At 39.3% G+C, this 23,658-nt stretch overlaps 1 protein-coding gene across 3 annotated transcripts in view; it reads left to right on the forward strand.

Annotated features, from left to right (window-relative positions):
• Positions 1 to 461: 461 nt before the first annotated feature.
• Positions 462 to 23,658, forward strand: part of LOC131678854 (epidermal growth factor receptor substrate 15-like 1) — a 60,968-nt gene continuing 37,771 nt past the window's right edge. The window contains exons 1-7 of one of the 3 annotated variants that reach the window (XM_058959263.1): positions 462 to 545; positions 1,001 to 1,045; positions 10,435 to 10,671; positions 10,732 to 11,580; positions 11,642 to 11,791; positions 11,864 to 11,953; positions 12,583 to 12,624. In XM_058959263.1, the coding sequence (XP_058815246.1) occupies positions 528 to 545; positions 1,001 to 1,045; positions 10,435 to 10,671; positions 10,732 to 11,580; positions 11,642 to 11,791; positions 11,864 to 11,953; positions 12,583 to 12,624 (1,431 nt within the window). In that variant the 5' untranslated portion in view covers positions 462 to 527. Of the gene's footprint in view, positions 1,046 to 10,434; positions 10,672 to 10,731; positions 11,581 to 11,641; positions 11,792 to 11,863; positions 11,954 to 12,582; positions 12,625 to 23,658 lie in introns of all 3 variants that reach the window. The other 2 variants (XM_058959261.1, XM_058959264.1) reach the window with 2 other exon arrangements.

Raw genomic sequence — 23,658 nt, forward strand, 5'->3', positions numbered from 1 at the left:
ATTGTTCCATCAAAACGCATATTTGTTCTCTAATAGGGATTTGTTTTTGGTCCATGAAACTTCAGCCTCGTTTTTCTCAGTTCGAGCTCAATGTCACTTAGGACCTTTTGAATAAGTACTCTTGAATCATCAAAATCCCGTTTCGTCAATAGACTTATCCAGCTGCGTTGGTATTGTGCCGTTTTGACGTTTAAATTGGGAGGAAAACAAATCATTTGCACTGCGAATTGGGAGGAAAACAAACCGCTTGTGGGCTTAAGGGGAGGGCGGTAGTATAAAATTGCGAGATCTCAGTGTGCGTATTTTAAACGTCATATATCTCAATGAAACCATATAAAAAAGCATTTATATCTGGCAGCTCTGTCTGTATCAAGCGTTCAGCTACAGTTTTTGGTCGTTGAGCCACAATCGAAAGTTGTCAAATTGTCTCTTCGCCAACGCCAGCGCCATTCATCCGTGCTCAGTCAGGACGGTCATCGCTTGCATCATCACGCAGCTAAAATCCGATATTTTCCGAAGAGTCAAAAATGCCTGATTTCTTGAAGGTAAAACTGTTTCGCTGTTTTCGTTGTAAAATCGCATAAAAATCCTTCCAAAAGTGAGCCCGTGTTGTGAATCTACCAAGGAACGTGCAGGAAACGTTCGAATTAGGAGGAAATTGGCACGAATCAGTGATTTTTCGGAAACTTCGCCCTTATCAGAAGCTCAAAGTCGCTGGCAGGAAGAGAAAAAATTCCTCCGTTTGACATTTCCAGCGAACGGGAGCCCGAATCGAACTCGAAGACGTTGGTGTATTTTTTCCCTGACTGATTTTATTGTTTCACTGCAAAAATTGTTCTTTTCGTGGTTCCGGGGAGTACTTTAATACCGCCGCCGCCGCGTTCGAGGTTCCTACGTGATCGTGTTACGTGGTTGATATTTTGCTGTTTTTGTTTTGTGCCGTTCGGGAGACGCTGAAAAAATGACAGATCGTTGTTTTGATCAAGTGAATTCTTTCCAGATCGCTGGTGATCACATCCTAATATACGAAGCGTACTACAAACAGGTAGGTGCAGTTAGGTCCTTCGAAATGTTAATTTTTTTTGCATGGAAGAAAATAATCGTAAGAATCGTTACGTTAGGGAGTGCTGGGACCAGAGAGCGCGAGAGTTTCTTTTCACACACCTACACACACGAGAGAGTCGCTTACCACGCTTGTGTTCTGCGATTCTGTAGTATTTTGTCTGCTCCACCACGTTGGATCCCCCACCCACAATTATTAGACAGTAATTTTTGTTCCTTGCTGGAGTATCGACCAGGGCTGCCATAATAGTGGGTATGCAATGGAATGTTGCTGTTTTGAACGTATTTCGTAGCTAAAAAAGAAACTTATCTTGTACATATCTACATATAAATAATAATAATAACACGTAGTATGGAAAAACAAGTCTGATAGCATGAAATTATATAAATTATGGATACCTTTTTTTGTTCTTATCGTGTTAGTAGGATACGCATATACGAATGATAATAGCGGCCTCAAAAGTCCAGCGATTATCGAGAGGTTGAAATAAATATATCCTACAGTATCCTAACTCGTTATCATTTTCGGAAATTGGATTCAGAAATGTAGACGTAATTACACGCTTGGATAATGGTTACTTCCCGGATAGATGAAACATCCAGAAGCTGGTGATGCTGCCAAAACCAGGGAAACCACCAGGAGATCCAGCATCGTATCGGCCTATATGCCTGCTGGATACTCTCGGTAAGCTTCTGGAAAGGGTCATCCTCAACAGGCTGACGACCTACGCTGAAAGTGAGAACGGACTATCACAGAAGCAGTTCGGGTTCCGCATCACGAACGCGCAGAAAGCATTGAAGCAAAAGAGAAGGGGTAATCGCTACTGCGCCGTGGTAACAATGGACGTGAAGAAGGCGTTGAACGGTGCCAGTTGGGGACGATCGCCATAGCGCTGCACAGAATGCAAGGTTCTGAAGAGTTACTTCCAGAACCGATCACGTCTACGAAACCAACATGTGGCAGAGGTTAATTCGGGTCACGGCAGGCGTACCTCAGGGCTCCATACTCGGCCCAACGCTGTGGAATATAATGTGCAATGGAGTGTTAATACTGGAACTGTCCAGATGAGTTGAGATCGTCGGCTTTGCAGATGATGTTCTAACAAATGATAACGGGCGAGACCCTTGAGGAGGCGGAGATGTTGACGGCAGAGACAATAGGCATCGTGGAAACCTCGATGGTTAACGTCAAGTTGCAGCTGACTCACCACAAGACCGAGGCGGTGCTGGTCAGCAACTGTAAAAAAATCCAGCGTGTTGAGATCAGCGTCGGGGGACAATCCATCCCATCGATGCGTGCGCTGAAGCACCTGGGTGTGATTTTTTTTGTTAGGGGAAACTTTGCCACTGCGACCACTATTCAGGTTATCTTTTGTGGCTGCCCCTGTTTGCTCTACATGTTACAAATTACCCGAATCCAATGTAGTTGGAAGCGAGTTGTTTGTCCACATGTGTCGCCCTAACCGGGTAGTACATTATTAATGCAGCCAAGGATCAGTTTGGGACAGGTATGTCAAATTTCGTGAGGTATCATAAGATGCCTTCCGAAATATCGCTCCCTTCGAAGAAATAGTACTGCACAATGGCAAAGAATATGTTCCGAGCTTCCGGGCTCAGATTCGACAATTGTCATCTTGACTTTTTTTTCACCTGGGTGTAATGGTCGACGTTAGGTTATATTACAACAGCCATGTCGACTATGTGTGTGAGAAGGCTGCGATGACAACTAACGCGTTGGCAAGGATCATGCCGGAGAAATGCAAGGAGACTGGTCCGAGCGGACTCTTTGGATAAATGGCAGCAAGAGTGTGACAACACTCAGAATGGAAGGAGGATCCACCGACTCATCCCAAATGTATCTGCTTGAGTATATAGGGAACATGGAGAGGTGAATTTCCATTTGATGCAGTTTTTGTCCGGGCACGGATGCTTCCGGAAGTACCTGCATCCGTTTGGACATGCTTCGTCACCCTGTTGCCCGGAGTATTTGGACGTGCAAGAGACACCGGAACACGTGGTATTTGAATGCCCTAGGTTCGAAGATGTTCATAGGGGTATGCCTGGTGTGACAGTGGACAATTTCGTCGAAGAGATGTACCACGATGAGCATATCTGGGACACTGTGAACAGAGTGGTTACGACTACACTCTACAAGCTGCAGAAGGAGTGGCGAAGGGACCAACAAAGTAGCGCCATTTGCTCGAACACCGCCGGGAAACCACAAATCGGGTTTCAGGAGAAATTCAGCCGCCAGGGAACTCTCCGACGGTGCAGACTAGGTTCATCGCCGGGGACCAGTTGAGTAGTACGCGACGTAGCACCAGGCTTGGGTCGTCGGGGCGCCAGTGAACTGCACATCTGGCTTCACCGGAATCGCCAGACCGACCTCGACACCGTACCGGTTAGCTCTTGAGTAGGCTAGATCCATCGCCGGGGATTAGATCGAGTAGACCGTGTCGGATAGCTAGCAGTGGGTCGTTGGGGCGTCAGTGAACCGGAAGCTACGTTACACCCGAAATCGCTGGATGGACTGCAGCACCTACTAGCTGGCCCGTTGAGTAGACTAGGTCCACCGCCGGGGACAAGACCGAGTAGACGAAGCGGGGAGCTTAATAGCTCACAGAAACGTACATCGGTATCGGATGCAATCTACCGCCGGGGAATTCACGGTATGGTAGATTCGCCGCCGTGGACTACACGACAGATTCGAAACAAAAAGGGGCGCTAATTTGCTCACGAAACAAACACCGGTAACGAAAGAAATTTCGTGGTCGGGGAAATCTCAGTCGGAATAGGATAATAGCTGAGTTGATCTCGACAAAGCTGGGAGCTAAATGACTCAAGGAAGCGAGTATCGCTGTCGGGGAAAATTCCTCCGTCGGGGAACTATCGGTCGGAGTAGGGTGAGTTCACCGTTGAGCACTATCCAAGTAGATCGTGATAAGGCCGGGAGCTGAATGACTCACGGAAACATGAGCTAAATGACTCAAGGAATCAGCACGGGCTCACGGGAACGAGAGCCAACGGCAATGTAATAAATGAAGACAAGAAGTAAAAGAAGAATTGAGAGTTAAATCCACGCTCATAGCGCAGATGAAAGAGGTGCGACGAAAGCACAACGATCCACCCCACGAAGTAATACCTTGACGTAGCGTGAAAAGTAAGCGTTGTTTTTAGTGGTTAGGCACACACGTGAGTCCCACACACTGCCAATACACTACAGGCCTTTTCAAACTTTTTAAACCTTACTATATAAAAAATATATACACACAGACATTAGCCGAACTCGACGAACTGAATCGAATGGTATATTTCTCTCGGGCCTCCGTTAAAAAGTCGGTTTTAAGAGCAATTAGAATACCTTTCTATTGAGTAAGGCAATTGAAGATTGCAACGATTTTTGTCGGAAGTTGCTTATAATACTGTTCGTCATAATTTCAATGTGATCCTTAAAAGTGAGTTTTTTATCGTTAATCAAACCCAAGTATTTAACTTGATCTGACCACGTTAAATTCAAACCATTAAATTTAATAATATTGTTATTATTTAATTTAAGAGAAGAAGCTCTTTGCTTATGCGGAAACACAATCAATTGTTTTTGCCGCATTAGTGGAAATTTTCCATTTTTTCAGGTAATCATTGAAAATATTCAAGCTTCGTTGCAGTCGACTGCAGATAATAGGAAGATTCCTACCAGTGGCTGAGATACTAGTATCATCACAGAAAAGTGACTTTTTACAGCCTGTAGGTAGATTTGGAAGATCAGAGGTAAAAATATTGTATAGTATTGGTGCGACGCTTGATCCTTGAGGGACGCCTGCTTTAACGGGTAGCTTGTTAGATTTACAATTCTGATAAGAAACCTGTAGGGTACGGTTAGCAGGATAATTTTTAATTATCTTTATTATGTAAATTGGAAAATTGAAATCTCACATTTAGGCAATTAATCCTTTGTGCCAAACCCTGTCGAAAGCTTTTTCGATGTCTAGAAGAGCAACTCCAGTGGAATAGTCCTCTGAGATATTTACCTTTATCATGTTAGTTACTCTCACAAGTTGATGAGTAGTTGAATGTCCAATACGAAATCCAAACTGCTCAGGAAGAAAAATAGAATTCTCATTGATATGTGACATTAATCTAGTTGGGATGATTTTTTCAAATAATTTACTAATAGAAGAAAGTAAGCTAATTGGTCGATAGCTAGATGCTTCTGCTGGGTTTTTATCTGACTTCAAAATAGGAATAACCTTGGCATTTTTCCAGCTTTCAGGGAAGTATGCTAATTCAAAACATTTGTTGAATATTTTGACCAAGTATCTCATGGTGATTTCGGGAAGGTTTTTAAGAAGAATGTTAAAAATTCCATCATAACCTGGAGCTTTCATATTTTTTAACTTTTTCATGATGGATTTGATCTCATCATAGTTTGTTTCAACAATATCGTCTAGAGACAATACTTGATTTGAAACGTTTTCATATTTTTGTAAGACTTCGGTTTCAATAGGACTCACAAAGTTGAGATTAAAATTATGGACGCTTTCAAACTGCTGAGCAAGTTTTTGAGCTTTTTCTTCGTTTGTAAGAAGTATGTGGTCACCTTCCTTCAAAGCTGGAATTGGTTTCTGAGGTTTCTTAAGAACCTTAGAAAGTTTCCAGAAAGGTTTAGAATTTGGCTTGATTTGTTCAACCTCTTTCGCGAAATTTTCATTTCTTAAGAGTGTGAATCTATGTTCAATTTCTTTTTGTAGATCTTGATAGATACATTTCATAGCAGGATCACGAGAACGTCGATATTGACGTCTTCGAACATTCTTCAAGCGAATCAGAAGTTGACGATCGTCGTCAATAATAAGAGTATTAATTTTTTTCTGTGTTGTTGGTACTGATAAATTTCTAGCATCAACTATACTGCCGTGATCCGCATAACAGTCCCATTTGCTATGGGTTTCCTATGCAGGTGGGACTGTTATGCGTATCACGGCAGTATAGATACACTTAAATTTTGTAATGCCGTATCAATGTCAGCTTTATTTTGTAAATCAAGGTCATGATTAAAATTATTCTCAATATAAGTTTTGTACCTTTCCCAATTCGCTTTGTGATAATTGAACACTGAGCTAATGGGATTGGAAACAGCTTCTTGAGAAAGTGGAAAAGTTACTGGAAGATGATGAGAATCAAAGTCAGCATGTGTAATCAATTCGCTACAAATGTGACTTTCATCTGTCAAAACCAAATCAATTGTTGATGGATTCCTTACACACGAATAGCACGTAGGACCATTTGGGAACAAAATTGAATAATGACCAGCAGAGCATTCATTAAAAAGTAGTTTACCGTTGGAATTGTTTTGAGCATTATTCCAGGCTCGGTGTTTGGCGTTAAAATCACCGATTATGAAGAATTTCGACCGATTTCTTGTAAGTCTCCTTTCAAGAAATTAATTTGCTCGCCAGTGCACTGAAAAGGCAAATAGGCTGCAGCAATAAAAATGATACCAAGACAAGTTTCAACTTCGATACCCAAACTCTCGATCACCTTGGTGTCAAGAGACGGCGTAACGGAATGTTTGAACCTGCGATTAACCGCTATTGCGATTCCTCCGCCGGATCCAACAATTCGATCAAATCGATGAATAACAAAATTAGAGTTTCTCTTCAATTTAATATTTGGTTTTAAAAAAGTTTCGGTCACAACGGCTATATGCGCATTATGTATTCTCAAGAAGTTGAAAAATTCGCCTTCGCGCGTTTTAATGAACGAGCATTCCTATTTAATAAATTTAAATGATTGTTTAAAGTCATTTTTAAACTTTAATTTCGTTACAATTTTGTTAGCAAATTCTCACCCTGCTTGAAAAGCTTCAAACATGGAGGTAGAATTTAACATGGCAATCATCATAGGTAACATAGACTCTTGCAGGTATTTTAATTTTTCTTTAGTTACGCTACCTAGATTCATTGGACTAAAGGAAGCGTTGGGTGCAAACGAGTTTGTGGGCGTGGTAACTGTCCATTATTTTGGCCTTATTACCTGCCACTGAAGCATAAGATGACACACCATTGTAGGATGGTGTGACGGAGGTAGAAGAAGTTGTTAATCTATTTTGAATCGGATTAACACGTTTGGACGTGTTTTCTTGAAGTGTACCTGAAGAAGTATGTACATTTTTTATTTGTTGTTTTTGTTGTCTAGAACGAGAATTTATAGTTTTTTCTCGAACAGGACAACCCCAGAAATTCGATTTATGATTTTCGCTACAATTAGCGCATTTGAAACTTTTTGTGGTTTTTTTCACCGCAAAAGTATCTAGTAGTATCTTTAGTTTACGATTTATCACCACAGATCATACATTTGGAATCCAAAAGACAATTTTTTGTGCCGTGCCCAAAGCCTTGGCATCTACGACACTGGGTCAGATTTCGAATTCTGGCCCCATGTCGTCTATAATGTTCCCACTTTACCCACGTGGAACATAAAACGTGCTTTTTCAAATACTTTCAAACTATTAACCTCATTACGGTTAAAATGAATTAAATAAAGCTCCTGGATTATTCCAGAGCGTACTGGCTTGTCATCGCCGCTAGCCTTTCTCTTCATAAGAATAACTTGTGAAGGAGAAAAGCCAAGTAAATTTTTCAATTCGTTGGATATTTCATCCAAACTTTGACCTTGAGGTAGCCCTTTCAAGACAGCCTTGAATGGTCTATCTGCCTTGAAATCATATGAATAAAATTTATATAACTTCTCCGTAAGATACTGGAGTAGTCGTTTGTGGCCAATCAATTCCTCCGCTGTTACTCGACATTCTTCTCTTCGGCTAATCTGAAAAGAGACTTTCACGTCCGGAAGGAACGTCGAAAGCTCAGTTCGAAAGGCTTTGAAGTCGGAGATCATCACTATTATAGGCGGAGGTGATTGCGTTTTCTTCTCATTGGCATTATGCGCAATGCGAGGAAATTTAGAAATTTCATCAGCTTCACATTCGGATAAAACATCGAATGAGTTGCTGCAGTCAATTGAATTTTCGGGTGGAGAAGATACCCTTTTCCGTTTAGCTTTAATTTTTGGCACACGACCTTTCTGGAAGGACCCAGACATGTTGAAAGAATTAAATATTTCTTTAGGCTGAATTGTTCTTGAAAAATGTTTTAGTCTTGAAAAAGACTGATTGTGTAGAAAAAGTAGGTAGTCTTGAAAAAGACTAATTGTCGAAAAAATATAGGTAGTCTTGAGAAAGACTGATCAAGCGAAAATATAGGTAGCCTTGAGAAAGACTCTAGGTAAACCAGGAGCTATCAAGATTTGTGACCGGTTCGAACGAAGGTTCAAGCCGGTATGACATTTGCCATCTTATGAAGCACGGTGCATGTCAATCGACATTCAAACTTTGAAAGATCGTCGAGAATTTTTATGGTATCATTTGTAAACGACATTGTATCACATCGTATTGATTTGCACATCGTCTTTTGCACAATTCGCTATCGTACTAATTATGCCAAGTTTGGCCCTCTAAACCAAATGATGAATATTTACAACAACCATTGACGTTACTATATCGAAAACAACACTTAAGCAGCAGTTTAAAGTAAATCAAAATTTTAACTAGTGTTAAGTTAGTTTAATAATTACTGTAAGAAACCGGTCTACATCTGATTAACGACTTGAAATAAGTAAATTGAAACAATTTCTTCGGATGGTCGGACTGCGGATAATCGAGCCATTTTCTATGGAGTTAGTAATAATCGAATATGGCCTGTAATCGCAATTAGTGTTGCCACATACAGTGAAGCTTTCACCCGTAAACGTTTACTGACCTGGAATATGTTTTATAGAGGCACGAGTATACGTTGAAACCAGACCTACCTGCTGTATTTAAATGAGACAAGTATAAGCTCTTTCATTCTTTCTATAACTCGTACAAGTATCAATTACCAATATTGACTCACATTCACCGTTTAGTGCTTTGTTTTAGCAAAGCTTAATGCACACCACTGTTCTGAGTTTTTTTCATTAAGCTACAAATTTTTCGCGTTTCTAAACCGTTTTGAGGATGTACATAGTTGTGAAATTTCCAGTCCCCGGCCAACGACAAAAAATCGAAAAGCACCGACCACTCTCGCTGTGGAGGATAAGTCGGACAATGATTGCGCTCTGTCACAGCTAACAGGAGAAGTAGAGTGAAGCAGGCAGGAAAGTAGCAAGGAAGCACACTGCGATGTCTCCCGGAATTGTTGCAAATTTGGTTATTCCTCATCACAGTCGCTAGGAGATTTAAACAAAACAGTTAATGGTCAACAGGTAATGGCCACTGCAGGTACCGCCAATATTAACGCCAGAAGAACTCGTTTGAAACAAATAAATTCAGTTAAAATTATTCATCTTCTCACTAGACCCAGAGAAATTGGTGTAAACGCCGGAGATCGTTTCCAAAAACCGGAGTCTCCGGGTCAAACCAGAAGGGGTGGCAACCCTATACACTGTTGTGAGCTAACGGTTGTTTTTCATCGAAGTACTCATTTATGAGCAGCAGCAAATCGTAATCGGCTACTACCGGAAAACGGCGAAAATCTCATCCGTATAAAACGTTATTTTAATTATTTGATGTGACATCATCATTAAATGCGTCAACTTTAATAAAATCATATATGTATTTTCATTTATTTTGTTCCTTTTAAATATTTCATGAGTATTAGGCCATTACTTATCTTATTCGAACGAAAATCGGTTTTTTTACCGGCATACCGTATATTCAGCTTAAATCAAAATCGGCCTGTATTCGGCCAGAATATTCGATCGACCGAATATTCGGTGCATCACTAGTGAATTAGTGCAAGTAGTAAACTTGAACCAGTCGAAGAATTTCCTTCGTAAAAGTCGAAGTAGACAGGAATAAACAGAGAAAATAGATTTGAAAAATGGTGCCGAGAAAAGTGGCGGTTTTTGACTAACCCTTACGCTGGCTCTTTTTCGCAAGCAACTCTCCTCTCTCTAGGTCCGACTACAGCAATAAATTTAAAGCGTTCATATTTTGATGAAAAAGATTGGTAAATCTGCGATTTTAATGTCTGGCAACACTGACAGCTCCCCCACACTCTACTCATGCAATGGCATTTCACGTGAGAGAGCTTTCGAAGTATTCTGAATCAAAAATCAATAATATTTGCTATTCCTTTTCTTACACTCTTCACATTCTTCTCTGTTTGATAGACCGTTGATTCATTGAGAAATCCCGACCAGCGGAACTTGTTTTTTTTTAATTCTATCTCAATCTCTCTTTTTCGCTCTCTCGGGCTATGTCTAACAGGTCTCACGTGCACCGTCTGCTGCTTCAATCCCTATCTGATGTTTATTTCTTACTTTTTCTCCTAGCTCGATCCAAAAGAGACTAACGAAATCGGTGCGCTTGATGCAGCCAAATTTCTCAAAAAATCCGGACTAAGCGATGTAGTCCTCAGCCGAATATGGGACCTGTCCGATCCCAGCGGACGGGGATTTCTCACAAAGGAAGGCTTTTTCGTAGCACTCAAACTGATCGGACTGGCACAGGAGGGCTCGGAGTTCAATATGAAGAACATATATAACGAATTACCGAAGCCGCCAAAAGTGGTATGTTTCCAAATAAAAAAAGATGTACATAAGAAATAGATAAAACAACTTTCTTTCCAGGGTGAGTTACCGAAGGTTCCAGCCCAGGTAAAACTGGTTCACACAGAGAACAGCGACTGGTCTATTAAGCCGGAAAAGAGGCATCAGTACGAACAGCTGTTCGAATCACTTGGTCCCATGAACGGATTGCTTCCGGGGGCAAAAGTACGCAGCACTTTGATGAACTCCAAGCTGCCGGTGGATACCCTCGGTCGTATTTGGGATCTAGCTGACCAGGATCGTGATGGCAGTCTCGATAGGCACGAGTTTTGTGTCGCCATGCATTTAGTGTACGAAGCACTAGATAAACGAGCCATTCCAGCAGCTTTACCGCCACAGTTGCAACGCAATGCACCTACAGCAACTAACAATAGTAACAACTTTGATGCATTCGGAAGTGGTGACGGAGGTTTTGTAGCAAACTTCCCCACAGATATTGCGCCCCCGCCAGTAGTTCCTCCTCTTCCAGCGATCGCCAGAGCAACACCGCCGATCATTCCACCGGCACCATTGGTTCCACTCATTCCAACTGGAGGTGATGCTACCATCTCGAATAATGCCTGGGTAGTAACAACGCTGGAACGTTGCCGTTACGAGGAGATATTCAACAAAAGCGACATGGATCGCGATGGGCTTGTATCGGGACACGAGATCAAAGAGGTGTTCCTCCAGTCCGGTCTACCTCAGAATGTGCTCGCAGTCATTTGGGCCCTGTGCGATACCAATCAAATCGGTAAGCTACGACTGGAGGAATTCTGCCTTGCTATGTGGCTCGTCGAACGAGCAAAAAAGGGAATTGATCCGCCCCAGGTACTAGCGCCAAACATGATTCCTCCCAGTTTGAGGAAGAATTCGCTGATTGCACCACCGGTAAGGTTTTTAAACTGTAATCACTGAAATAAAAATAAATTCAAATATACATTTATATTAGGAACCAAAACCGACATACAGTAATCCAGAGCTGGAAATGATTTCGAAAGAGATTGAGGAGCTGGCCAGGGAGCGCCGACTGCTGGAACAGGAAGTCGCCCAAAAGGAGGCCGATGTTCGAATAAAGAATGGGGAAATGAGAAGTTTGCAGGTAATACGATGAAATGGCATCAATCAGTAAAAGTGTATCACTAATGAATCTCGTGAATTTCTTCATTTTTAGAGCGAATTGGATACGCTGACAGCCACACTGAAACAGTTGGAGAATCAAAAGGGTGAAGCACAGAAACGACTCGACGATCTCAAAAACCAGGTAAGTGATAAATGCTTCCACTAAAAGGTCCAAACCTAAATTTGAGGATATCTGCCAGTTCTAGTGCTAATCATTTTATTTTAATTTAGTAGATATTTCGTTTACATCATTATCATTTATCATTTCTAAAATTCATCAAATTAACTCAGATAATGAAGATGCGTTTACTAACAACCAAGTGTGCTAACCAGCAAATTCTCTGATAAACGACTAATCAAACACTAACAACTAAAATTAATTTTTAACAGCACGAAACACTACTTTCGATTTTCAACTAAAAGCATTGATTTTCAGCTACTGCGAGTACAGTTTGCTTTCCAGTAACGAGTTTTACTTGTTGACATTACTATACCCATTCGATTGCAAACTTTCTGAACTTACCTACTAAACAATCGTGCTTTGCGCATGATTGAAAGAACTAAACTTACTTTTATGATTATTCTTTATTGCATCTATTATAACTATTAATGGTGTGTGTGCGTTTCGAATTCGGGTTACAATCTCTAACCGGTACGACGTTGCAAATAACATCGGGTGTGTTGATATTGAAACAACAAATGCATATGCGCGCTACCAACACTGCATCCTTGTGCTATGTTTATTTATCAACCGTGTTAAAACAACTGTAGAAAGTTGAGGTAGACACTGCCATTGCTAGTGCCCGAGAGCAGGTTAGTTTTTGGTTTATTTAGTATTATTTGATCTAGTTATTGTTTTGTATCGTTTGTTTTTCTTGCTTTTCTTGAATCTGGTTGTCTCTTTGTGTTGCAGTAAAATATGTTGTACTACTTTTCAAACAGCGTTTATGATTTCAGATTATATTTCAATGGTTGATTCTATGTTGCTATTTTTCATTAGACAGTACAGGGTTACACTTGATATGTATAACTATAAGTGCGATGTTACATTTAATTACCCGACAGTCCTTTTTTCATTGGGTTGTGTTTTCTAAAGATGTCATAAAATAGTCCATTACGATTATCCCACCACATCGGCGATAGAGTGGATATACGGCCAGGTTAGGTTTTCCCTGGGTAGCATATCAAAAACGGTCGCACTCATCATGGGTGGGTGATACAATGAAATCTTTTTATATAATATTGTAGTTCACTGCACACCTGGCCATGTCCTTACGATCGCCAAAAGCAAGGAAATGTTAGTTGAATACCTATTTGAGAAGATGTGGGAAACCCACACAATCTCCATAGGAGTGATTTATATAATATTTAACTAAATGGATAATAAAAATTGATTATAAATTAGATTGATCTCACCAAATTCACTTAGCTGGTCTGCAACAGGTGCAGACTTCAGGAATCACCGTTATGCTACTTTTTCGAACATTCTGCTCAGATTCTCATACCGGCCAGGTTTTCCCTGGGTGTCACTAAACTAATAAGCTACTGAACAAACTATATTTTTGCTTAGTTCGCTTTCATAAGCTAGGAACTGTGTATCATGTGGTGCCAAGCAAAGGATAGGATCTCTGATAAAATGGGGCTTTCAAAGAGTTAGGGTCAGATACCAGTAGTTTTAATTGGTGGGATGGGGCAGGTTGGTGCTGGCATTGTGGTCTACGACTGGCACTGGTTCACTCTTGTTGGTACGGATGTCTTCATTACTAGTTGGTGTGTTTCTACTTATAAATTATATGATCAATCGGTTACAGTGGGGACACATGTCCCGTTTGTCTTTGGATATGCTGGCTGGTTCAACAGGGTAGGAGTGCAGGGGGGAGTATGATGATTGCTTCGCTCGATCAGTCTTTGTATTTTGGAGACGATGAGTCACTTCCTCAGATCGGTGTGATTTGTTCGAATCGTATGCCCAGTGGTTTAAATCTACATTCTGTTGAATCAAATTGATGTTTCGACCCCGAGCGTAAGGGTGAATATCTTTCACGGATCTAATACAGGGAGATTATTTTATGGTACTTAAAAATGCTGTCCTTACCCTAGCGTATTTTTCTAATTCGTGTCATAAAAGCTACCATTATCGACTAAAACAGAAATTATCAAAGTCTATTAAATATCAAGCAGAAATTTCGCCACAGTTGGAGGGAATTAAGTATCCGCGAGTAAGGTTGTTTTGCGAAGTTATTTTGAAGGCGAATACATCATGGTGGTCTGCTTGGTTCGAAACTATCATTTCGTGGCACTAGTTTTATTAAGTTATACATTTTTAGTCTTGGAATCACAAGGACATTCAAGTAATAAATAGCCAATGAAATGTAGTTCTATTCCTCAAGTTGATTAGGCTGGGTCAATTGGCATAAAGTCATTTGGCATATGGTCATTCAGCATAACGGACATTTGGCATAACGGTTATTTGGCAGAATGGTCATTTGGCATAATTATGAGAATTGATCACACTGAAGGTCATTTGGCATAATGGACATTTGGCATAATTTTGAGAATTGATCACACTGAAGGTCATTTAGCAAAACGGACATTTGGCATAACGGACATTTGGCATAATTTTGAGAAGTGATCACACTGGGGGTCATTTGTCATTCTTTCAACTACAGGGAAACACATAATTTAAGGGGTTATATATGTTGAGATGCGGAAAAACGGGAAAAGTTTGAATTTATGTAAAGCCATATTTTTATAAAGTACGGGAGACCGGGGCTGGTTGGCCGAGTTTTGCTTTCGGAATTTCTGTACTCATTCTGGTTAGACTTTTTGAAAAGGAGTTTGCTTTGGACAGTCATCGCGAGAGGATCGTTTTGGCGGAATAATGAGCGAAATAAGTTTGTTTATAAAAATCTCATTAGCCCCTTTGAAGAATTGATATTGAATTTAGCATCGCGAGGGCCATCGCTAACATGTTCGCCGGACGATATTAGTTTTCTTTATTCAAATACCTACCTACTAGTTATGCAAAAAAAGTATATTCTAGACAGAGGCCTTGTATAAAGGGTGGAATAGGTGAAAAATAATTGTGACAATGTGTAGCTTATGAATGCTGGGGTTAACTGAAAAGTGACGTAACAAGTTTATTTAAGATACCCTACTGATATATTACCAGTAGGGATAAAATCAAGATTTCGTGACAGGGCGGGGATAAATTTTCAAATGAAATAAATTAGGGCTAGAAAATGAAGTTAAACACAATGTACACAACGTATTGAGTGGCTCGCTTATCTTAGTCATGTTCCTATGTCAGTTTCTTGAGGATCCAGTTTTGTCAGTTTCTTGAGGATAAAGATATCGATATCCATTCAAAGGAAAAAATCAATTATCAGTTAAATAAATAACGTCATGATGTGTATGATGAATCCTAGAAATAAATAGGGAATGTCAATAAACTCGACCATTCCCGATTCATATTTGGCAGTTTTGGTCGTTTTGTAAATCTTGTTTTCGACTAACAGTAAAACCATTTTGATTCAGAAGTATGTTTTAGAAGGGCGCATGTTTTTTCGTGCACTTATTTAAAAAAACGCTTTGAATCCATCTACCAGTGTGATGAGACATTTTTATAACTGTTTTCGAATATTATATCGGTTGAGAACTTTTAGAACATGATATTTCGAGAAATTTTGAAAGTGAAATTAAATCAGTTGTAAAGTTATAGAAAAAAGCCTTTTAAAATGAACGGACAATCGAATTATTACTAATACTTTATGAATACATTATCTAAGTTCTTCATTCAATGCAATATGTATGCAAAAAGTTAAAAAATGGATTTCCCTTGAGAACTGGGCCAAAAAATCGAAAAAAATGTGTTGGCGATCCGAGAACTAGAACAGAAATTGTAACCCTTGGACCTCTGAAGTGCATGCGTACAAAATGCTATAGTCTAATGTTTGTTTTCATTCATTTCATTTAATAATTTTCAGTTGAGCAATTCTGTCGCAAACTGCATTGTGGAGCGAGGGTCATAACTTCCTAAATTTAAGTGTTCCTATTAATTTAGTACACTCTCTTTAACATAAACTACTCTAACGAATGAACGAATGGGAGTAGGTTCGATAAATTTTGAAAGAAGCCGTTAAATCAACCACTTAAGGGATTACACCACCGCAAAATTAAAAAAAATCGAAATTGATCTTGATTGATTTTATTATTCCATATCAACATTTGAATAGGGCTAATAAGATTTGTGAACAAACTTTTGTTTTGCTGATTTCTCTAAATTTGTTATCATTTCAACACAGAAAACATTTGAAATCGATTCTACCAAGGGCAAAGATGTTGATTCATGTGTATTTTTCATAAAATTCAACTCTGTAGCGGAAAAATGAGCGAAATAAGTTTGTTTACAAAAGTCTCATTAGCCCTTTTGAAGAATTACTATTGTATTGATCTTAAGTATGGGTCTTCAAAATAATATATCAAAATATGGAATGCGACAAAAAGCGAATAATAATGGAAAGACAGTATTCGAAAAAGTTCGAGTTTAGAACGACTTTCATTCTACTTGGAGTTATTTATTTTGCTTCTCATTTTCCGAGATTTCCCTTACATAAAGCATTTCGGCTATAACTGATTCAAAAAAAAATACAGGGGGCCCTAAAGATTTCTTTCTTTTATTTTTTATTAGTAAAAGTCAAATAAGGGAAGATTACATCATGGAGAAGATAAACCAAATTTTGTCCTTTTCAGAATTGTTTTTGGATTTCCAACAAAAAAAAAATCACTAGAACATTGTTTGTAAGTTCTTTGCGTTTCTCCATCAGTAATTAGTTAACAAATACAATACAAACAAGTTGGAATATCCTTCTCATTATTTATCACAAAACACATGTACAGGAGTCAGGAAATAAATTTCATAAAAGTGGAACATGTAATAAGTTTGACACTTCATTTATTAAGTGAACAGATTCTGTCGAAAATGTTTGAAAATAAATATTTTGTCTCTTGTGATTAGGTAATCAACCAATAAACTTATAAAACAATATTATAAAAATCATTTGGAAGCTTTCCTCTTGGTTTGGTACAGATGCCAAGAAATTATAATTCAATTAATGACTATAATAATGGATTCAAGTATGTAGGTATTTGTTAATAAATTCATTTGGTAAAATTAAAAATAACGTTTAACACACAAATCATCGCATATTATTGAGTGAATATGACTAGCCGATTTAGGAATGTTGCGCAAGAACGTTAGAAACCGCAACAAGTTGAAAACAAAGGCCAACGGACTACGCCTAACTACCCCTCAGTGGATGCAAATAACTGAAGTTCGCCGTCTAACTGAACTCGGACGTCAGCAGTGAGATTCCATCCGAAAATTGTTCTTTTTAGGAAGAATTTGTTTTAGATAGGGAGATTATTAAGAGAGGGGTAATGGTTTTAGCGTTAAAAAACACTATTTGCGATTTTTTTAGAAATTTGGGCGAAGCGAATTTATCAAAACTTTTGTACATTATAATGTATCATTTCATCCAAAAGAGTCATTTCACCAAAAAACATTTTTTCACGCTGAAACCCTTACCCCCTTAAACATACTTTATACATCTTCACCTAAACTCCTTGGCAGGGAAAATATACTCCGAATGAAGAAGAAAAGACGAGTTTGCAATCAAAGTAGCTAGTAAACATAATTGTATTCCGAAAAAAAGAATTTGAATTTCACTACCACTACGCTCATTCAAACTCGTGGCTCATAAATTGATAAGGTATGCGACGCACCTAATCCCTAAATCCTAAATTATAATCTTAAAATAATCCATTTTATTTATACTCAAAATAAGATTTACAGTTTATGATTTTAAGGCTCAAGTTACCTCAAGGCTTGGTAGTGTGCGTAAGAAAAATTGTGTTCAGCTTTGCCACCAGATAATCTATTTAAACCTTTCCAAAACTCTAAAAGAAGAATATCAGTCGATTTATTAGATCATCACGATTCAATTCATGCAAAATACCTGCTGGAAAAACTATCGGCTTAGCTGAATGATGCTTTTGAAAAAGTGGCTGTGGTTTTTTCATTGCGCAGTTGTGTTGCTTACCCCAGTACGGTGTGGTAGTGTGACAAAAAATCACAGCCACTTTTTCAAAAGCACCATTTAGCGAAACCGATAGTTTTTCCAGCAGCTATTTTGTATGATTTGAATCGTTGTGATCTAATAAATCGGCTGATATTCTTCTTCTAGAGTTTTGAAAAGGATTAAATGGATAATCCGGTGGCAAAGCTGAACACAATTTTTCCTACCCATACTACCCAACGTTCAAATTTAACACATGCTCAAAAAAGGTAACTTGAACCTTAAGACAGATAGTCACGTAGCGAACATGTTCGCGGTGGCCTCATGATGCTGATGCTTGAAGCGATATAAAACTTCGATGTTCGCGATTCTCAAATAAACGAGGCATTCGCTTTATATGTGTTCACCGAATATCGCTTCGAAACTCTGTGGAAATGTTCCAAAAACGCAAAAACCACGAGCCAAGAGCTTACCTCGTGTTCGACGATGTGTGCTTCTAAGGTTAATGTGAACTTTTTCGAACATTGTCAAGAGCGAACTAGATGCGAAGCTCGCTTCGTCCGAGCAGAGATAAGTTTTACCCCTAAATGTTCGCAGCGATTGTATCAAACTCATCGATTGCATGTGGTATGCTTGAGAAGGTGCTTCGTGAAGCTTCGAACAGCAATCAATTCATTTTTCGAAATTTTCCTGCCCTGGTTATCAGTTCATGTTTTTGAATGAGATAGCCGGTTTGTTAGGGCGCATCAATGTATAGGTATTGTTTTAACGGACTTTCTTGCTTTTGGCACAGACTAACAGACATAAACTCAAAAACAAAGCTTCGCCCGCTTTAACAGTCATTGTAAATATATTTGTAGTTGGGACTGTGGCCACATGTGAAATTATGGCGCCACTGACATATGAACAAGCATTTGGGGGATAGACCACTAGTGAAAAATTGTTCCCAAACCTGAGGGGTAACCCACCAGTAAATGAGTGTTTGAGACTGTGAATAAAAGGTGGAGCTAGTGTTCTGGGAAAATTGTCGGATCGATGTTTTTTGAGGGAATCCCCTCACAGTGTTATGTCTGTTAGTCTGTGTTTTTGGTTTTACTGAGGGTAGTGTCGTTTAAACGTTTTATCCGTGAATGTGATAGGGGACCATTTGGAAATTTGATAGAGTAAAGAGAGGGTATCGTAAAATTGGGACTCTGGAGTATGGAGGTTTTTGTGAGGTATGGAAAGAAGTTAAAATCTTTGGGTAGATGTTTTTGCGTTTTGTTTGCATTCGCAAAATCGGTTGCATTTGGAGTTGAGTCTTTTTTCTATTTCGAAGATGCGTCCCAGACCTTTGAATTGTGGGAAATCCTTGAATCACACGCGGAAACAATTCCCTTAACCACTATTTTAGCCTGTCCAACTGGTGTGACAATTACAATTGATCCGCTTTATTTTTTGAATTATTGGCGCTGTTGTTGTAGTAAAAACCCTCTTATTACTGTGGAGCCACTACTGGCAGTTTAAAAAAGGTGTTCGCGTGAAACCTTTCGTGTACGTACCCAGTTTTTTGCGTGTCATAATACCGGCCTTCTCTGTTTCGCTCGTGATACGTTGATAGCCCTTATGTTGACGGTGGTTGTTTGCGCCAGTTTGAAGGCAACATCCCGTAAGAAATTTCACATCTCATTGGACAAACGCATGGCGTGGCCAGGTTGGGGACTATTGGGGTGTTGCAGGCGGTACGATGTTGGCCGCCGTTATAGTAGGTAGAGAGATCAGGATATACTATTACTTGGCATGTTAACCATATTTTGTCATGCGCATAATAATATCAGTATTGTCTTGGGAGGGACCAGAGCATGATTCTCACTTTCATTTCTTACATTTTCTGCTTATTCTAGCTAGCGGTCCTTACACTGCTGGTCAATAAAATAGGTGTGAGATAAAAATACATGAAATTTTGAGCTTTCTCTAAAAATATTTTTATATTCAAATATTTTATAGTTAGGCACAGTCATGATAATGAAAAAGAACACTTTTGTTTGTAAATTAAATGTTATGCTTTATCGTAACTCTTTCTTCTCCATGAAATCCAAAAAAGTACCTGGTCAATGAAATAGGTGTATTGTAATCCATTGCAATAAAATTTTTCAAATCCAATGATTTTTAGACTTCAACATTTTTAACAACTAGTAACCTGTGTAAACTCCCTTATTCAACCAAATTTTATCCATTTGTCTTGGCATTGAGTCATTCAAACGCTGATAAGTTTCCGTTGGTATAGGGTAGCATTCCTTTTAAGCTGCTTCCTATAAACGATCTCTATTTGTGAAATTTCGATCGAATAACTTCTTTTTAAGTACATTCCGTAAATTTTCTACGGGATTGATGACAGGAGATTGTCATGGTCCGAAATTATAGTCACTTTACTATCCCGAAATCATTCCTTTACATACTTCGATGTGTGTTTTTGGACAATATCTTGCAGAAACTGTCATGTAAAGGCACGTTATCTTTGGCATAGGACTGCATGACATCCTTTAGGATGTCCATCCTTTAGCCATGTATTCGAATCTTGCCATTATAGTGGCGTTGCGAAGAATAGGACCTGCGTAATTCCACGAGAAGCAAGCTCCAAACCTCATTGTTCTCGCCTCCGTGCTTTACCATATTTTGCGTGTGTTTAACGTTTCGTTGTTCATCGGAGGAAAACAGGTTTACCTTTGATTCGTCCCTCCGAAGGATATGTCGCCATTTTTTGATTCCTTCTGAACCAGGCCCATTAACGCTGTTGAAAAGCAAATTGCATTTTTCTTCAAAGGCTTTGGCTTCGAAATAGTGGAACCTTCTTAGCAATTCTTTCTCGAAGATTGGAATTTTACGGCCTACAGCGAACTGTTCTCGGACCTGCCACTTTTCCAATTTGTGCTGAATTGGTTTTGGATGACGCGAATGGATCAGATTTCGCTAAAATTGCAATACGATGGTCAACTGCTGTAGATGTTTTCTTGGGTTTTTTGCGTGTTTCCTTTTTTCAAAGGTTTTAAGGCATTTGTAACGAAGTTTTCGGAACGCCGCAGTGTATTCGCGATTTATTTATGCGTCTTATCTTCTTGAACAAAATTTCTTAGCAAAACTCGTTCCACTTGAGTACAGTGAGATGCTCGACCCATTCTATAACAAATCTATGACTTATTCAACATTTAAATACATTTATTAACGCACAGAATTCAAACTTCACCAACTAAAACGTATAATGGAATTATGTAAAATAATACGTTAATATATTTCACACACCTATTATATTGACCACACGAAAAAGCCTGCGGCAGTCTTGTTTTGCATCTTGACAAAGATTGCAAATATAATCAGCGTCAACAACCCACTAGTAACTTGACAGATCCCAAGGCTTCTGTGTGCGGTAGGTGTGATTGAGACTGCTGCAACTTGGTATGCGTAATTGAGAGAAAAACAAAATAATCTATCACACACCTATTTTATTGGCCAGCAGTGTATGTATGGAAAAACAAAAATCCGGATACGCAATTGTATTACTGCAGGGCAGTTACATATCAAATGAATTGAAGTTCTGTAATTGGATTCACAAAGATCACACGAATAATACTCAGCACGCTGAACAGTCGGCATGTGATAATTGAGTTTGCAATGTCCAGCCGTGATCACAATACTGCAATTGAACTTGCAAAAATGCAACAGATTCTTTGACATTTTAAGAATCATATCCGACATAAGTTTTTGTTGGAACACAAGTTTGCACGCCACGCCAGTGATTGACTTGTTCAGATGCAGCCCAAGAGCGAATATTGTGCTTTATCCAATATCGACAGGGACAGAACTGGTTTTGGACAAACGAAATCAGTCACAACGCTCGCTTTAGCCAATTCGTCCACTCATGCTAAGTTCTTCGATTTGAGTTCGGCATGCGGCATATTTTCGATCTCGAATCTGCCGAACTAAGTGCTTTTAGGGAACTGTCAGAGCAAAAAGGATATTTTTTTACCGCAAATTCTGTGTTGAACGCGATTGTACGCCACACGGAATCGCAAAGATTTTTGTTTGGAATATAGTACAATATCTACCAAGTGGGCTATCTTCATCCTAGGACCGTAGATACCAGCACCGGTTCGGCCCTCCAACAAAGAACCGTCAGTGTAACAAACTACGTATTCTTCAAGTTGGCATACAGCCAAACAGCCATAGGTGATTTTATACGTTTTTTATAAAAGAAGGGTATAGAAACCCTCAAACATTAAAGATTTTTTCTGCGATCTGGAGAGTCAAGTCTTTTGTACCAATCGACTTAGCTCAACAAATTTGGACAATATCGGTTATGAAGAAGGAATCTTCCACAGACACCACAGTTTTGTCCATTGCTGCTGTTGTCTGCTTGTTGTCCAGCCTTCGTGGTATATCTGACTTGTTCAGGTCTGCTGCAAAAATCGTCACCTACCGAGACGCGAACCGATCCAGAGGTGCTGACCATAATGATTTACATCTCTTTACAACTACCTTCCAATATTTTCATCCTTCTTTGCGCACCTAGTTCCTATTTATCTGCTAGCTGGAGCTGAGAGTTTCCCGGCTGCGGAATTTCTCCCGATACCAATGCCCGTTTTCGTGAGTCATTTAGCTCACAGCCACTCCAACAGTCAGATCGCCATCGGTAATATTTTTCTATACAACCTTATCCCGATTGTTTCCGACTTCGTGTTGTTCGTTCGTTGTTTTTTATCCTTGGCAGCTGTTGCTAACTCGTTGAGCGACCTTTATCAAGAAGACAAGAAGAGAATATCAAAAGTTATGTACACCCCTAGCCCCCTCCCCCCTATTTACGCACGGACTTGCCTCTGTTTAATAAAGTATCTACACCAATTCTTAACGCATATCGATTTGAAACTTCACACTGATTTTTAGATAAATTTCGTTTTGGACTGTACATCTGTAATCTGTGGTCTCCCCAACAAGCCATCGTCATCGGCGACAATATAAATGGTGACAGCGCTCCACCTTGAGGATATTCGCAGACATTTATTATCCTTATCCCTACCTGTCTTGGCGATGAGCACAGCTATCGGTTGCTAAACATTGCCTATATCCAATTTGAGATGTATGAAGGTTCTTCATAATCCCGTGCTGCTTCCAAAATGGATTCGAAAGACACGATGTCAAAAGCACCTTCAATATCAAGAAAAACTACCAAGCTTTAACGCTTTTATGAAAAAGTTTTTTTCAGTGTTGCATACAACATTGTGTAACAGGTTGCATTGCTCAGAATGGCAGTTGGCGCTCGCCCAAACTAACATCCCGAATGTAGTGGTTGATTAAACGTTCCACTGATTTGAGAAGGAAGGAGGTCAGACAATCGGTCTAAAGCTCTTTGTCTCCTCATAAATAACGCGACTACCTTTGAAAATGAATTTTACAATTATTTCCCTCCACTCTGTTTCAAAACCACAAGTAAGAACTTTTTTCAAAATATGCTTGAAGTGTTCGTATCCTATTTATAGTAGAACTGGAATAAATACATCTTTTCCCGGAGACTTATTCGGAGCAAAACTTTCAATCACAATGCTACGAGCAAATGCCCAAATATCAGAATTACTTGAAAAGAGTTCAGGGGGAGTCATCGTTGATGGCTCCCTACAGTCTGGAAAGTTTGTGTGTCAAAAAGACAGTTGACTACATCTTCGTCAGATGAGTATTCATCAGCAGTTCTCATCGAACTGACATGAAAGTCTTTCGATTTCGAAGATTTCGAAAGTAACTT

The sequence above is a fragment of the Topomyia yanbarensis genome, chromosome 2 (genome assembly GCF_030247195.1).
Source record: "Topomyia yanbarensis strain Yona2022 chromosome 2, ASM3024719v1, whole genome shotgun sequence".
NCBI classification, from domain to species: domain Eukaryota; kingdom Metazoa; phylum Arthropoda; class Insecta; order Diptera; family Culicidae; genus Topomyia; species Topomyia yanbarensis.